This window comes from Nerophis ophidion, linkage group LG01 (assembly GCF_033978795.1).
Source record: "Nerophis ophidion isolate RoL-2023_Sa linkage group LG01, RoL_Noph_v1.0, whole genome shotgun sequence".
Taxonomy (NCBI): domain Eukaryota; kingdom Metazoa; phylum Chordata; class Actinopteri; order Syngnathiformes; family Syngnathidae; genus Nerophis; species Nerophis ophidion.
The window spans coordinates 49,092,818-49,109,896 of NC_084611.1; the positions used below are offsets into that span (position 1 = coordinate 49,092,818).

The following is a 17,079-nucleotide window of genomic DNA, read 5'->3' on the forward strand; positions in this document are numbered from 1 at the left end:
TATGTATATCACCAGACCTATGTAAGCGTCAATATATACCTTGATCTTGCAGAAAAAAGGACCATATATTTTTTTTAACGATTTCCGAACTTTAAATGGGTGAATTTTGGTGAATTAAACGCCTTTTTATTATTCGCTCTCGGGGCAATGACGTCACAAGGTGACGTCACTTAGGTAGTCAAGCCGCCATTTTCTCAAACACATTACAAACATCGAGTCAAATCAGTTCTGTTATTTTCCATTTTCCATCCATCCATTTTCTACCGCTTATTCCCTTTTTGGGGTCGCGGGGGGCGCTGGCGCCTATCTCAGCTACAATCGGGCGGAAGGCGGGGTACACCCTGGACAAGTCGCCATCTCATCGCAGAGGTGGCGACTTTTCCATTTTTTCGACTGTTTTCCGTACCTTGGAGACATCATGCCTCGTCGGTGTGTTGTCGGAGGGTGTAACAACACGATCAGGGACGGATTCAAGTTGACTTATGTGGAGTGTGCATCGATTAGCACGGCATGCTAATCGATGCTAACATACTATTTAGGCTAGCTGTATATACATATTGCATCGTTATGCCTCATTTGTAGCTATATTTGCATTCAGCCTTTCCCTCCACCCACATTTAATGCCAAACAAACACTTACCAATCAACGGATTTAAGTTGCTCCAGTGTCAAAAGATCCGAAAGTCCCTCGTCTGCACATTTTACCGGCGATGCTACAACAGACATGGCACAGAGATGTATGGATACCCTGCGATACTGAAAGCAGATGCATTTCCAACGATAAAGTCAACGAAATCACAAAGGTGAGTTTTGTTGATGTTATTGACTTTTGTGCTAATCAGACATATTTGGTCGCGGCATGACCTCCAGCTAATCGATGCTAACATGCTTTTTAGGTTAGCTGTATGTACATTTGTAGCTATATTTGCATCCAGCCTTTCGCTCCACCCACATTTAATGCCAAACAAACACTTACCAATCAAAGGATTTAAGTTGCTCCTGCACATTTTACCGGCAATGCTACAACAGACATGGCACAGAGATGTATGGATACCCTGCGACACTCAATCGTTGGTTGGAAGGTGATCGCAGAATAGCTTCAATAGCTATTCGCTCAATAGCTTCAGTTTCTTCTTCAATTTAGTTTTCGCTATCTGCCTCCACACTCCAACCATCCGTTTCAATACATGCGTAATCTGTTGAATCGCTTAAGCCGCTAAAATCCGAGTCTGAATTCGAGCTAATGTCGCTATATCTTGCTGGGCTATCCGCCATGTTGGCATCACTAAATGACGTCACAGGAAAATGGACGATTAATTTAAAGATAGCGAAAATCAGGCACTTTAAAGCCTTTTTTCGGGATATTTCATGATGGGTAAAATAAAAATAAAAAACTTCGAAAAACAAAATAAGCCACTGGGAACTGATATTTATTGGTTTTAACCCTTCTGAAATTGTGATAATGTTCCCCTTTAAGAGTATGTGAAAGTGTGACTCCAACCTTATTTACTTCCGTGACGGCCTCCCTTAAAGTTTTGTAATCAATCAGAAATATAAAAAACAGCTAAAATGTGCCAAACAAGAGTTTATTTCCCATCATGCATTGTATGGGATTTAAAATGAGTGTCATTTTAAATGATGTGTTTTGCGTGGACATTTTTATTTGGATAATACCCACAAAGTTTAGTGAGCAGGTTGGGTTACGTGTGACCGTGTGTGTTGGCTTTCTGTGTTGGTTTTTTTGCACCACGAGTTGGTGAAGTTTGTTTGGATTGGGTCGTGGATAAAATTGGTCATTACCCTGAATTACTTGCGTTGTCCACAAGATGGGGCCCGAATTGCAAGCGGTTGTAACGTCAGACATGTGAAAGCGAAGACAGGGTCACTCCGTGGGTTCGATTCCTTAAGCCAGTGGTCCCCAACCACCGGGCCGTGGCTCGATTGGTACCGGGCCGCAAAATAATTTTTTATTTAAAAAAAATATATATATATTTTTTTATTTTTATTAAATCAACATAAAAAACACAATATACACTTACAAATAGTGCACCAATCACAAAAAACTCCCCTTTTCATTAGAAAAACGTCCCTTTTTCATGACAAAGAAGAAAAAAAAAAAAAAGAAAAAAAAAGGTCACCCCCCGGGCCGCGGGACAAATTATTAAGCGTTGACCGGTCCGCGGATACAAAAAGGTTGGGGACCACGGCCTTAAGCCACATTTTGGACACGCTACAGTTTGAGCCGTAGTGACGAGTTCCTCGGATGCAGGTATCGGCGTGATCAGCATCCAGAGGGCCTACCCGCTGTCCCTGGGCTCCAACATCGGCACCACCACCACGGCCATCCTGGCAGCCATGGCCAGCCCGGGAGAAACCCTTGACAACGCCCTGCAGGTCAAAGTTCACCACCGGCATGCATTTGGTGATTTTCTTCCGGGCTCCTAACGTGTTTCCCGCAGATCGCTCTGGTGCACTTCCTGTTCAACATCTCCGGCATCATCCTGTGGTACCCCATTCCCTTCACCCGCCTGCCCATCCGCCTGGCCAAGGCTTTGGGCAACATCACCGCCTCCTACCGCTGGTTCGCCGGCGTTTACATCCTGTTCTGCTTCTTCATCCTGCCGCTCCTGGTCTTCAGCCTGTCGCTGGCCGGCTGGCAGGTGCTGGTGGGCGTGGCCTGTCCGCTGCTGGCATTGCTGCTGGCCGTACTGGTGGTCAACACGCTCCAGAAAAGGAAGCCCGGGTGTCTGCCCGCCTGCCTGCGGACCTGGGACTTCCTGCCGCTCTGGGCGCACTCCCTGGAGCCCTGGGACCGGCTGGTGGGCGTGGTTGCCGCCAAATGCTGCTGCTGCTGCAAATGCTGCCAAGCCGACGACAGCGAGGCGCAAGAGTGCCCGCAGGCGTACGATAATCCTGCCATGTGTGGCGAGAAAGCAGTAGAAAGTGACGCAAGTGTTCTGAAAATGACCAAACTTTGAGGCTGCATTATTGCGCAACATGTATTTATGTCCTCTCCACATCCTTTCGAGCAGGGGTGTCCAAACTTTTTTCTCCCAAAAAATCAAAACAAGCGGCGGCCATTTTGATTTGTTCAATTTTCAAAACCAGTACAACATATGGATTTTTTTTAAAAATCTTTTAGGGCTCGCCTCAAGTTTGGCCCCGGGGACCCAGAAGTCATAAAAATGTTAAAAAGAATTTCGGTTTTAACACCTACGTCACGACTCTGGCGACCGAGGAGCTTTGTCCGCAGGTTTGATGACTTTGGTGAAACTAAAAAGACAAACAATACAGTCAATATACACATAAGTTATGCACATATATGATGTAATACTACCTTACAAGGCATGAAGAAGGATAACAAATATCAATTTGTACAACTGACGCCATCTTGAATGAAATCGTCGCTAATGAGTAAGACAAAGAACTCTTTTCACAATCTCAAATCGTGAATTTAGCTCCCAATATTTCGGACGAAAACAAAGTTGCAAAGTTCAACTTTTAATACATACCGGCGATGCAACCTTAAACAAAAATATAGATGAAGTATTTTTTTTTTCAAAACGCCGTAAAGTAGTGTCGGCACCGGAAGTCTCTCGGCGTGGCCGATGCCACTTCCGGTCTATAAAATTTGATTGAAAATGCACTTTTAAGAGATGTATTACCTGCCCCTGACAACATGATAGCGACATAAACACATGTAACGATGTTGAATTAAAAGCATGACACGCTTTAACAAGAGTGTACAACTTTTAGTTGCAACAAAACAAAAATAAATGTTCTTCTTTTTTAATATTCAACGCTTGAATTTCTAGATTAGTGGTTCTCAAACTTTTTTCACCAACTGCCACACAATGATGAAATGCAGTATTCTAGTAGGCCTAAGTATTCGTTAAAAACTAGCCAGAGGTTTTTTTGTAATATTACACACAGTTTGAACAGTAACACTGTGTTTGAATGTGGGAAAATACAACTGTTAGTTATGATATTTAATTATGCAATTTTCTGGCGTACCACTCGATGGAGCCTTCGTCCAATTATGTTACTGGTACAACAGTTTGACGATCACTTCTCTAAATCTACTTTGGGTCAGTCAATATAAAGTTATTATTAATAATTATTTGTATGCCTTTTTTGTCAAAACCCGCGTTTTATGGCAAAAACAAAATATGCAGTATTTTACCCCCAAAAATATTCTGAGTGTAATAATATTTGATGTGAAGTAATTGGAGCCTTTATTCTGCTATTTTTTAAACAATGACAGTTTCTAGAAAAAAAAAATATTGTGGATCCAAAATGGCCGCAAATATATATATTTTTGTTTTACTTTCAACGCTTAAATCTGTAGATCATCTTCCCATCTATGTGTTGACTAAATGTTTTTCTTATTTTAATTTTTGTCTACTGCTCTTTTAGTCACAAAATACTTCAAAGTGGAATATTTGATGCAAAGTCACTTCAATCGGCCAATAATTCATAGCAACATTAATTCTGATTCATTGTTATTTTACGAACAGGGTGACAGTTTTGAAAAAAAAAAAAAAAAAAATCCCATGAAAATGTTCCTAAAATTTTCATTCTCATAAAAGTGTGAAAAATAGGTCACACATTAGTTATGATCTATCCGTTGATTATACGTTTTTTTCACCTGTGTTTATAGCACTTTTTGTCAACGAAAGCTTTGTTTTTTTATATCACAAAATATGCAATGTTTTCAACCAAAATACTGCAAAGTGGAATATTTGATGCAAAGTCACTTCAATAGGCCAATAATTCATAGCAACATTCATTTTGATTCATTTTTTTTTTGAACAGCGACATGTTGAAAAAAAAAAATCAGTAATACATTATTTATAATCTAAACCTTGATTACACATCTTTAAACGTTATATCACTTGTTTTTATTGCACTTTTTGTCCAAGAAAACATAGTTTTTCATATGGCAAACACAAAACATGCAATATTCTCACTTACACATGCTACAAAGTGGAATATTTGACATGGAGTCACTTCAATGGGCCAATAATTCATAGCAACATTAATTTTGATTCATTTGTTTTGTTTTTTTAACAGCAACAGTTTGAAAAAAAAATCAGTAATACATTATTTATCATCCATACCTTGTTTATACATCTTTAAATGTTTTTTCCACTTGTGTTTATTGCATTTTTTCTCAAAGAAAACTTGAGTTTTTATATGGCAAACATGAACTATGCAATATTCTCACTTAAAAAGACTTAAAAATGGAATATTTGATATGAAGTAATTGCAGCCTTTAACAGGTCAATTATCCATGACAGCATTCATTTTGATTCAATATTACAGCACTGCCAGTTTTAAAGAAACACTTTAGAGTCAACCTGTTGGGTCCTTTATTCCACTTTCTTTTAGGTTTAAAAACAAAATAAGTATTTCAGAATGTGCATTGACCCCAGGGCCACACTTTGGACACCCCTGATATTGGGATGGCATGGACAACATTTGATAATATTCATGTTTTCAACTAATCCCCGAGGAGAGTCTCCAGAATGACAGACCATATCGACATTAGCAACATTGTCATCAACCTTCATCGCTTGGATCTCAGAATTTTTGTTCACTGTAAAAAAAAAATCAACAACAACACATCATTCTAAGGTGTGTCTATCATTTTGTAACCATAACAACTGGTAATTATATTCAAAGAATATATTGAGATTAAGTTACGTCTAAATAAACTGTTTTAACTGTCGCTGACTCACTCATTAGCATTAAAGCTTCACACACACACACACACACACACACACACACACACACACACACACACACACACACACACACACACACACACACACACACACACACACACACACACACACACACACACACACACACACACACAGGAACATGTTAATCTTATCCATTGTCATAATCCAAATTGTTTCACACTCAAGTGCATCCCATCCATCCATCCATTTTACTACCGCTTACTCCTTTCAGGTCGCGGGGGGCATCCCACTTGTTTTTAAAATGTATGACATGTATTAAAATGTAGTGATTATAGGAAGTCAAACTGGACCACTTGTAAAAGATGTTTTGTGCTACAGCAAAAGTAGTAAAAGTAGTTTATCAACAGGAAGTCAGATATACAAAATAACGATTGACATAAGTCATTCATCGGGAGTTTGCAGACGGTGACTGAAGTCTGCAGAATGTCCAGCAGAGGGACACCTTGAGCTGTGCTCTGTTTGGAATTGATTGAAACTTTTATTAGTAGATTGCACAGTACAGTACATATTCCGTACAATTGACCAGTAAATGGTAACACCCCAATATGTTTTTCAACTTGTTTTAGTCGGGGTCCACGTCTATCAATTCATGACAGACATAGTCTTTCTTTGCTCAGACTCCAATAAAAGTCATAGGAAATGTTTTGACATTAAAAAAAATATGTTAAAACATGTATTCATGTAGATAAATGAGTGTGACATGAAGATAAATATTACAACTATAATGTTAACTGTTTGTTAATGTATCTTAAATATTTAAAACATTTAAAACGTTTTTTGAATATTAAGAATGTGTTATCATTATATTATTATTAGTACAATTGATGACTTGTCACTAAGAGACATTTTATCTACTCGTATTTCATATATTTTTGTTATATTTATCAAACAATTAAATTATCGTTGAATGCCTTTCTGAATTGTAGGAGTTTTTTGTTTTAAACAAATACATCAGTCTTGAAAAGTAACATTAGAATATTACTCATATAAAAAAGAAATAACTATTAAATTGAGAAATTTTAGTCTAAGTAGGCAAATAAATAAATAAATAAAGAATATTATTTGTGTTTTCTCAATATTTGATAAGTATAAAATAGTTCCTGTAAGTCAGGGGTGTCCAAACTTTTTCCAATGATGGCCACACATGGAAAAATTAAAGCATGCGGGGGCAATTTAGATACTTTTCATTTTCAAACCATAACAAAATATATGGATTTAAAAAAAATATTTTACCTTTAGGAGTCCCGGGGACCATAAAGGGTCTCAGTTAATAAAATGTTAAAAATAAGTCAAATTTTTATTGTTATTTTTTATTTAACACTTACAGTAAATCTCTTTATCAACTTAAAAAAAAAGGTTTTATGGCATTTCAGTCAAAAACATCTTTGTTTTTTTAATAGTAAAACTGAAATATGCAGTATTTAGTAATTAGAGCCCTAAAAGATCAATAATGCAGGACACCATTGATTTTAATTATTTATTATTTTTGAGTAAAAACAGAGAAAAGATACATAAAATACCACTAAATATATTTGGGATGCAAAAGGTGCCCCACTCAGAAAGTGATACATTTTTCTTAAGGTTTTTTTTTAACTTTCAACACTTAAGTTACAAGATCAACTTCAGATATATCTGTCGATTTTACATTTTAACTATTATTTTGTTTGTTTTATGCTCTTTTGTCAAATAAAACTTTGTTTTTATATGGCAACTGCACAATATATGCAATATTTACCACATAAAACATTTTAAAGTGAAATTTTTGAACTAATTGGAGCTTTGAAAATAATTCATTATAACAAGGATTTTTTTGTCATTATTATTTTTTTTGTAGCAATGGCAAAAAAATTACAAATAAATAATTGATTGATTGAAACTTGTAATTAGTAGATTGCACAGTACAGTACATATTCCGTACAATTGACCACTAAATGGTATCACCCCAATAGGTTTTTCAACTTGTTTAATTCGAGGTCCACGTTAATCAATTCATGGTAAAGATGGTTTTTACATGGTAAAATAAAGACAAAAGAAAAAAAAAACAGCCTGCATGGTAGCTTTGTGACAGCATTGCAACTTTTTCTCGATAGATTTCATCTCATCCCAATATTTTAATGTTCTTTTTTATTTTTGCAATAGCATTACCAGAATGTGTGGGGGGCCGGTAAACAATTAGCTGCGGGCCGCAAATGGCCCCCAGCCCGCACTTTGGACACCCCTGCTGTAATTGAAGTCCTAAATAGCACAGGCAGTATAGTCATTGTTGGACATTGCCTGGAAATGTTACTACAGAGCTATCATCTTATTAATAGGTGGTAAAAAAAAAAAACTGGATCAACTTGGAAGTATGATCATTATACAGCCTTCTTACTGATATCAGAGTTAATGATTATACCAGGCGTGTATGTGAGACACACTGACATCTGATGGCGAAAAAGAGCACAGCAGAACAAAGTCGGACAAACAAAATAATTTATTTCTTTCAAATCCAGAGGCGACGTGTGGTTACATCCGCTGCAGTTTGTTCGCGGGCACCCGGGCACACACTTCACAGCCCGGAGCTGACCTCAGAAGAAGAAATACAGCGGTACAATCGTGACGATACATTGGTAGCACCAGTAAAGATTCATTTCGACATCTCTGGAGGTCCGTGGAGAGGTCCTGAAAGCGGCTGGCTTGTGCAAAGATCTGCGACCTCCGGCTGGATTGTGACTGAAAGAGAGGCCTGCTTAGAAGGGGGGCGGTCCGTAGTAGGCGGTGTAGGCCGCCACGATGCCCTGGGTCTCGGCCAGCTCGTCGCAGCCCGTGTTGAGCTCGCACACCTCTCTCAGGCTGCGTGGAGACAAGAGGGATACGTTGCGTTACCTTGGTGCTCTTCTGGTCCGGTCGGGAAGGCTTCTCACCTCTCCAGCTGGTACAGGGAGAGGACTCCTGAGGTCTGGCGTTTTCTCCTCAGCAAAACCGCAGCCAGGTCCCGCTTCATGACCACGTGGGAGTCTGTGGACCGGAGCAAAGTCCTTGCTGTCTCTGGTACAACCGGTTTGAGAGGAAAAGGTGCGGGCGGTTTACCTTCGGTATTGGCTGACTCGGATGAGGATGACGAGGAGGAGGAGGAGGAGGGGGAGGAGGAAGAATCTGATGTGGAGTCAGAGTTGGAGTCTGAATCAGAATCTGAGTCTGAATCAGAGGAGTCTGAGGATGAGTCTGAGGATGAGTTGGATGCTGAGGAGTCGCTGTTGTCGCCGTTGTCTCCGACGTCGACGAGGTCCTCAGCTACGGCGTTGTCATCGGTGTGGTCCGAGTGGTCCCCGTCTTGCTCGGCGTGAACTTGGTCCTCAACGACTGTTGGGAGGACAGACAAGTCAAAGGAATGAGAAGGAGGTTCCTTCAGGGAGACCTTGGCAGATATTTCTCACCTCCTGTGGACCAGCACACCGAGAGCAGAGCGCAGAGAGCGAGGATGACCAGAGTCTTCATGGCGTCTTAGGCGAGGTCTTCTCTTTGGGCTCTTGGCAAGATGGTGGATTGTTCTGCTCCTGCCGTCCTGCCGCGAGGTCCATTATATACTCTTGTCAGCCGGCGAGGGGTCTTCTGATTGGCTCGCTCTTGTCAAGGGGGACGGCCACAGAAACTCCTACACGCTCTTGGCACTCAATCCAAGAATCCACTCAGCCCCCAAAAATGTTCTTGGCTTCGTTCATCTGGGTCCGTGTGCCGTCTGGTTACATAATCACGTTTCTCCCAGGACGCTCCGTGGTCGCGGCCATCAATCATTATTCTGGCTTCTCCTACGTCACTGTCCCGAGTGGCCCGATGAGGTCTGTAAGCCGAGTAAAGAGACCAGGGACTTCAGTTTGCCGTTGATGTTTTTGGAGGACACTAAACTGTATCATCCTGAATCCAAGGTCCAGCGGGGTTGGTTGAATAATCATTGTTGAATGAAATTAAATCATCAAAATGGGCCCGGGGGGCCAGATCTGGTCCGACACATGGTTTTACGTGGCCTGCCAAATCCCGGAAATAATGGGAGTCCACTTCATTTTTCTCACTAACTTTTCATTTGGACGTAAAAATCACATCTTTTTTTGTTTTGTTTTTACTTTAATATGATCTGATCATGCAACAAACATAATATTAATGTTTATTGTTGTTATATGTTAACATATAGTCCAAAACTTTTTGGTCTAAAATAAAATAAAATAATATAATTTTCTTGTCACCCTGGTTCAAGATTTCAAAGCAAGTTATCATTGTGTTTAAAATATAAATACATGCATAAGCAATTATGTAATCATTAGGGCTGTCAAAAAAATCTGATTAATCACCATTTTGAAAGCAATTAATCATGATTAATCACAATTGTGAACGTGGATTAATCATAATTAATCACAATTTTGAATACAGAATATTCATAATTAATCACAATTTTGAATGCAACAAACATTATATTAATGTATATTATTATTACATAAACATGTAGTCCAAAACGTGTTTTTGTCTAAAATAAAATAAAATAAAAATCTTAATTTGCTTGTCGCCCTGGTTTATAATTTCAAAGCAAGTTATCATTGTGTTTAAAATATAAATAATAAATGCATAATCAATTGTGGAATAAGAAGCGCTGTCAAAAAATCTGATTAATCAGATTTTTGGATGTGGATTAATCATGATTAATCTCAATCTTGTATTTGGTTTAATAATGATTAATAACAATCTTGAATGCAGATTAATCATCATTAATCACAAATTTGAATTTGGATTAATCATGATTAATACAATCGCTTGTATAATTTCAAATAAAAAACAACAACAATCGGACAAAGATGCAATTTGAATACAATTAATTTTTCTTACTAAAGATATTTGTTCTTTTTTATATAAAAATGCATCTAGGCCAACAGTAATATTATCTGATGATGCAACAAACATATTGAGATAAAGTGCTCCAAAAAAATAGCTTGATTTGGATTTATTCTGATAAATCCAAATATATATATATATATATATATATATATATATATATAAATATGGAAAAATATGTTATCTCCTAAAATTCAGTGGGTGCGGCTTATATACCAGTGCGCCCTATAGTCTGAAAAATACATTTTAAAATACATGTGTGTGTGTATATATATATCAATATATATATATATATACACATACATACAGTATATATATATATACGTATATGTACATATATATATACATGTATGTATATACATATATATATATATATATATATATATATATATACATATATGTATATATGTATGTATGTATGTTTATATCAATACATATATACATGTAAAAAAATATACATGTATACGGGACAAGCGGTAGAAAATGGGTGGATGGATGTATATATATATACATATATATATATATATATATATATATATATATATATATATATATATATATATACACACACACACACATTAATAACATTGGTGCCAGTTCTATTATTAACTACATTCCTCAATATCGTAGATAAACAGCTCTGACAAATGCTTATTATTACTAAGAAAACGGCTTTTTTTAAATAAGATTCTATCCAAACATTTAATAAATTCAAATACAAGAAGTATCCCACACTAGCCCTTTTCTGGGAAAATGTACAAAAAAAAATTACAAAAAAATGAATCGATTAAGAATCGTTAAACACATTTTGTTTACAATCCTAACCTAGCGGTACTGTGGCTGATTGTGTTCTAAGTACTGTTGGAGTGCCAACTGCAAGCTATCAAAACAACCTGTGACTGGATTGGTTCTGTTCCAGAGAACTAGCAGATTCTGTACCTGTCCCTACATGTGACTCACCTGCAAAGTCTTCAGTCCATAAAAGTCCTGTCGCAGCAGTTCTGTATTTTAGTGGAGGCCCTGCAGGTTCAAGGATGCCAGCTGTGCCCTTGCTATCATCCCCCCCCCCCACAAACCCCAAAGTGTGGCACACAAGCTACTAATCAAGTGACACGGGGCACGCTCATTACGCCGCAGGGCTCAGTTAGTCGGAGCGTCCCGCCACAGCCGCCGCTATTCAGGGAGCACAATCTGGCACTTGGCAACCAAAAGCAAACACGCGCCGGCCAAGGCTGCACGGGTTCATGCAAACATATACCAGAATATGAATGTTGCCTATCTTTATGGTTTGTCAGCTTGGTATGTGACATACGGGTCAAGTGTGGATGTATCTGAAGTAAATACTGCTTATAGAAGTACATTTCATGTATGCCTCTTATGGAGCAATATAAATACCAATAGAAATAGCGCTATTGATAATAAATAATAATAATAATAATAATGACCTCTATTATCAACAATACAATTGTTTCAAATGCAAAAATACATCAATCAATCAATCAATGTTTACTTATATAGCCCTAAATCACTAGTGTCTCAAAGGGCTGCACAAACCACAACACAAACCACTACGACATCCTCGGTAGGCTCACATAAGGGCAAGGAAAACTCACACCCTGTGGGACGTCGGTAACTACATAAATGTAATGATAATTTAAAATACAAAAGAAAGCAGATAAATGGAAGAGAAGAAAGAGAAGCCAACTATATTAACCTTGTAGATTGTTATAGTGTTATATACAGTGAATGTGCGCCTGGATACATGTACCCTGAGTATGTATGTATGTACTGCATTTGTGTATGTATGCACGAGCCTATGTACCTATGTGTGCGTGTATGTTTGAATGAATGCACATATGTATGTACATATGTATGAATGATTGTGTGTATGTGTGTTAGTATGTACAATATATTTGTCTCACCGGGTTTGTGCAGGAGCCAAAGTACGGCCCCAGCCACCGACCCGAAACAGCAGGTGCGGTGCCCAGGGAACAAGGGACCACCGGCCCACGATAGGATTCCAAGAGCCAGGCCCACTGTGCCTCCGGGCAGGCCAGCGGCAGGGCATAGACAGAGGACAAGGCACGGGAAAAGCCGGAGACAGCCAGCCCCTCGCCAGCCAGAAAGAGACATATCCTATGCCCCACGCAGGCAAAAGGACGGGATGCCACACCCAAGCCAGCTAAAGCAGGACCGCCCGGGAACCACTCGCCCCACCTGGAGGGCCCCCAACGAGGAAGGGGAAAAAGGAAAGAAGGAGATCACAGATACGCCGACACACAATAACACGACCCCGGCAGCTGGCCGCCGTGCAACACCGCAGAAGACCACGCAACCCACCGAGGTGTCAGGATGGGACACAGCAGGCCTCAACCACTTTGGGCATCTGAGAGGAAGTGTGCGGCGGGACCCAGGGGCCCCAGACAAGACGCATTGCTGCAGCAGCCCGAGATGCTGACACCTGCGGGGCAAGCAGGCCCCCGAGAGTCCCCCCCTAAATATATATATATATATATATATATATATATTAGGGTTGTCCGATATTTGCCAAAAAATGTGTATCGGCAAGGCATGGGAAAATGCCGATCTAGATCCAGTTTTAAAAAATACTCCTGTCCGTGTTTTCCAACGCGCCGATTTAAATAATACATTCCACTCTTCTGCTGATCCCTAATCTCCGTTCGGCATTTTCCAGCACAACTTCAAAACATCCAAAGGTCTGTGTTCTAACTGTTCAGAAGGCCGTGTGAATTGAAAGTTACGGTAAAAATGTCAGCTGTGTGGGATTATTTTACCTTACAAAACGAAAAAGATAAAGAGGTGGAGTACAAAATATGCCACAATAAAGTCAAGCGTGGTGGTAAAGTTGTTAGACATTTTAATGACTCTTGCGAGTGAGAGGCTTTTTAGCACTCATGACAGATGAACACAGGAGCAGGCTGACACCTGAACATCTTGAAGTGCTCGTCTTTGTTAGAAAGAATCTCCCCATTATGCTTGGACTTCAATTGTTTGCCCCCCCCCCCCCCCCACCCCCCGACTGCGGCAAACAATTGAAGGGAGTGTGTAGATATTTTTTTTAAAGTTTAGACTTGTTCAAGAGCAAGTATTGATGCTGAGTTATAGACATTTTATCCCACTCAGGTTGTTTGTGTGTTTTGCTTTTTTAAATAATGTTTACAGCATTATTTGCACTTTATACTGTTCACTTTTTTACTGTTTAATGATGCCATTTCTGTTTGTCATGTATAATTTTTGATATTTTGTGTTTATCCTTGAATACCAACTATTGTGTATTATTTAAACTCACCTAATTCAGCTGGCTAGTTATTATCAAGAGTACTAAAATCCTTTCCAGCATGAATCTGACAACTAAGTAGGCTAAATAACTTTAAACTTTAATACATGCTCGGATAGGCCAGTATCGGTATCGGATCGGAAGTGCAAAAACAATATCGGTATCGGATCGGAAGAACAAAAACCTGGATCGGGACATCTCTAATATATCCATCCATCCATCCATTTTTTACCGCTTATTCCCTTTCGGGGTCACGGGGGGCGCTGGCGCCTATCTCAGCTACAATCGGGCGGAAGGCGGGGTACACCCTGGACAAGTCGCCACCTCATCGCAGGGCCAACACAGATAGACAGACAACACTCACACTCACATTCACACACTAAGGCCAATTTATTGTTGCCAATCAAACTATCCCCAGGTGCATGTCTTTGGAAGTGGGAGGAAGCCGGAGTACCCGGAGGGAACCCACGCATTCACGGGGAGAACATGCAAACTCCACACAGAAAGATCCTCAGCCTGGAATTGAACCCAGGACTGCAGGACCTTCGTATTGTGATGCAGACGCACTAACCCCTCTGCCACCGTGAAGCCATATATATATATATATATATATATATATATATATATATGCAGGACCTTCGTATTGTGATGCAGACGCACTAACCCCTCTGCCACCGTGAAGCCATATATATATATATATATATATATATATATATATATATATACACACACATACATACATATATATACATACATACAAACCCCGTTTCCATATGAGTTGGGAAATTGTGTTAGATGTAAATATAAACGGAATACAATAAATTGCAAATCCTTTTCAACCCATATTCTAATGAATGCACTACAAAGACAAGATATTTGACGTTCAAATTCATTAACTTTTTTTTTTTTTTTGCAAATAATAATTAACTTAGAATGTCATGGCTGCAACACGTACCAAAGTAGTTGGGAAAGGGCATGTTCACCACTGTGTTACATCACCTTTTATTTTAACAACACTCAATAAACGTTTGGGAACTGGGGAAACTAATTGTTGAAGCTTTGAAAGTGGAATTCTTTTCCATTCTTGCTTGATGTACAGCTTAAGATGTTCAACAGTCCGGGGTCTTGTTGTCGTATTTTACGCTTCATAATATGCCACACATTTTCGATGGGAGACATGTCTGGACTGCAGGCGGGCCAGGAAAGTACCCGCACTCTTCTACTACAAAGCCACGCTGTTGTAACATGTCGCTTGGCATTGTTTTGCTGAAATAAGCAGGGGCATCCATGATAACGTTGCTTGGATGACGACATATGTTGTTCCAAAACCTGTATGGACCATTCAGCATTAATGGTGCCTTCACAGATGTGTAAGTTACCCATGCCTTGGGCACTAATACACCCCCATACCTTCACAGATGCTGGCTTTTGAACTTAACGCCTATAACAATCTGGATGGTTATTTTCGTCTTTGTTCCATAGGACACCACGTCCACAGTTTCCAAATATAATTTGAAATGTCGACTCGTCAGAACACTTTTCCACTTTGCATCGGTCCATCTTAGATGAGCTCGGGCCCAGCGAAGCCGGCGGCGTTCCTGGGTGTTGTTGATAAATGGCTTTCGCTTTGCATAGTAGAGTTTTAACTTGCATTTACAGATGTAGCGACCAAAGGTAGTTACTGACAGTGGTTTTCTGAAATGTTCCTGAGCCCATGTGGTGATATCGTTTACACACTGATGTCGGTTTTTGATGCAGTACCGCCTGAGGGATCAAAGGTCCGTAATATCATCGCTTCCGTGCAGTGATTTCTCCAGACTCTCTGAACCTTTTGATGATTTTACGGACAGTAGATGGTAAAATCCCTAATATCCTTGCAATAGCTCGTTGAAAAATGTTCTAAAACTTTTCGACAATTTTCTTACAAATTGGTGTCCCTCGTCCATCCTTGTTTGTGAATTACTTAGCATTTCATGGAAGCTGCTTTTATACCCAATCATGGCACCAATCTGTTCCCAGTTAGCCTGCACACCCGTGGGATGTTCCAAATAGGTGTTTGATGATTATTCCTCAACTTTATCAGTATTTATTGCTACCTTTCCCAACTTATTTGTCACGTGTTGCTGGCATCAAATTCTAAAGTTAATAATTATTTAAACAAAAAAAAATGTTTATCAGTTTTAACATCAAATATGTTGTCTTTGTAGAATAATCAACTGAATATGGGATGGGTTGAAAATGATTTGCAAATCATTGTATTCTGTTTATATTTACATCCAACACAATTTCCCCACTCATATGGAAACGGGGTTTGTACATATACATACATATACAAATATGTATTCATATATATATACATATATGTATGTATATATTTATATATACATACATACACACATACATATGTACATACGCACAAACACACATACACACACACACACGTATGTATATATAAGTATATATATATATATATATATATATATATATATATATATATATATATATATATATATATATATATATATATATATATATATATATATATATATATATATATATATATATATATATATATATATGTAGGTGTGAGAAAAAAATCACAAGACTACTTCATCTCTACAGATCTGTTTCATGAGGGGTTCCCTCAATCATCAGGAGATTTTAATGGAAGCATTCACATACAATGGTTTATGTAGAGCACAGAGTGGGTGGGTACAAGCAGGCGTAGGGTGTGGTGATTGGCTCATGTGTTACCTAGGAGGTGTTTCCGTCTATGGCGGCATGTTGAAATGATTTCACTGCGCTTGTTGAGAGATGATAGATCTGGATGATATATAATAAACAGTTTCTCTTTTAAGCATAGGTTGCATCTTTTATTACCACTGTTGTAAGGTGAGCTGGATGCAAGAATTTGCCATGTTATTGAATATTCAACATTAGTGTCTTTGAGGTTCCAAATGTGTTTGCTGAGTTCTGTAGAATTCTGCAAAGTCTGGTTTCTAAAGGAGGCGTTGTGATTATTCCATCTTGTTTTGAACGCTCCTTCGGTTAATCCTACGTACGTGTCGGATGTGTTAATGTCCTTGCGTATTACCTTTGCTTGGTAAACGACTGATGTCTGTAAGCACCTTCCGTTGAGAGGGCAATCAGGTTT

General features: G+C 38.9%; 2 protein-coding genes across 3 annotated transcripts in view; one reads left to right on the forward strand and one right to left on the reverse strand.

The window, feature by feature from the left end:
* The window catches only part of slc34a2a (solute carrier family 34 member 2a), a 26,300-nt gene extending 20,570 nt beyond the window's left edge, over positions 1-5,730 (forward strand). The window contains exons 12-13 of the mRNA XM_061905816.1: positions 2,269-2,393; positions 2,459-5,730. Of these exons, the coding sequence (XP_061761800.1) occupies positions 2,269-2,393; positions 2,459-2,977 (644 nt within the window). The 3' untranslated portion in view covers positions 2,978-5,730. The remainder of the gene's footprint in view (positions 1-2,268; positions 2,394-2,458) is intronic.
* A 2,492-nt stretch (positions 5,731-8,222) lies between these two features.
* Positions 8,223-9,338, reverse strand: bglapl (bone gamma-carboxyglutamate (gla) protein, like). 2 transcript variants are annotated; one of them, XM_061905832.1, is made up of 4 exons: positions 9,184-9,338; positions 8,837-9,109; positions 8,671-8,764; positions 8,223-8,599 (listed from the first exon to the last, which is right to left on the reverse strand). In XM_061905832.1, the coding sequence occupies exons 1-4, from the start codon at positions 9,242-9,244 to the stop codon at positions 8,497-8,499; spliced, it is 531 nt and encodes a 176-aa protein (XP_061761816.1). In that variant the 5' UTR covers positions 9,245-9,338; the 3' UTR covers positions 8,223-8,496. The 2 variants fall into 2 exon arrangements, with proteins under 2 accessions (XP_061761816.1, XP_061761812.1); XM_061905828.1 differs by having other exon boundaries at positions 8,671-9,109.
* Positions 9,339-17,079: the final 7,741 nt, after the last annotated feature.

Coding starts and splice junctions, on each gene's coding strand:
- bglapl (XM_061905828.1), bottom strand. CDS start 9,244: ATGAAGACTCTGGTCATCCTCGCTCTCTGCGCTCTGCTCTCGGTGTGC. Junction 9,110..9,183: donor GGTGTGCTGGTCCACAGGAG/GTGAGAAATATC, acceptor TCCTCCCAACAG/TCGTTGAGGACCAAGTTCAC. Junction 8,600..8,670: donor TCCCTGTACCAGCTGGAGAG/GTGAGAAGCCTT, acceptor GTCTCCACGCAG/CCTGAGAGAGGTGTGCGAGC.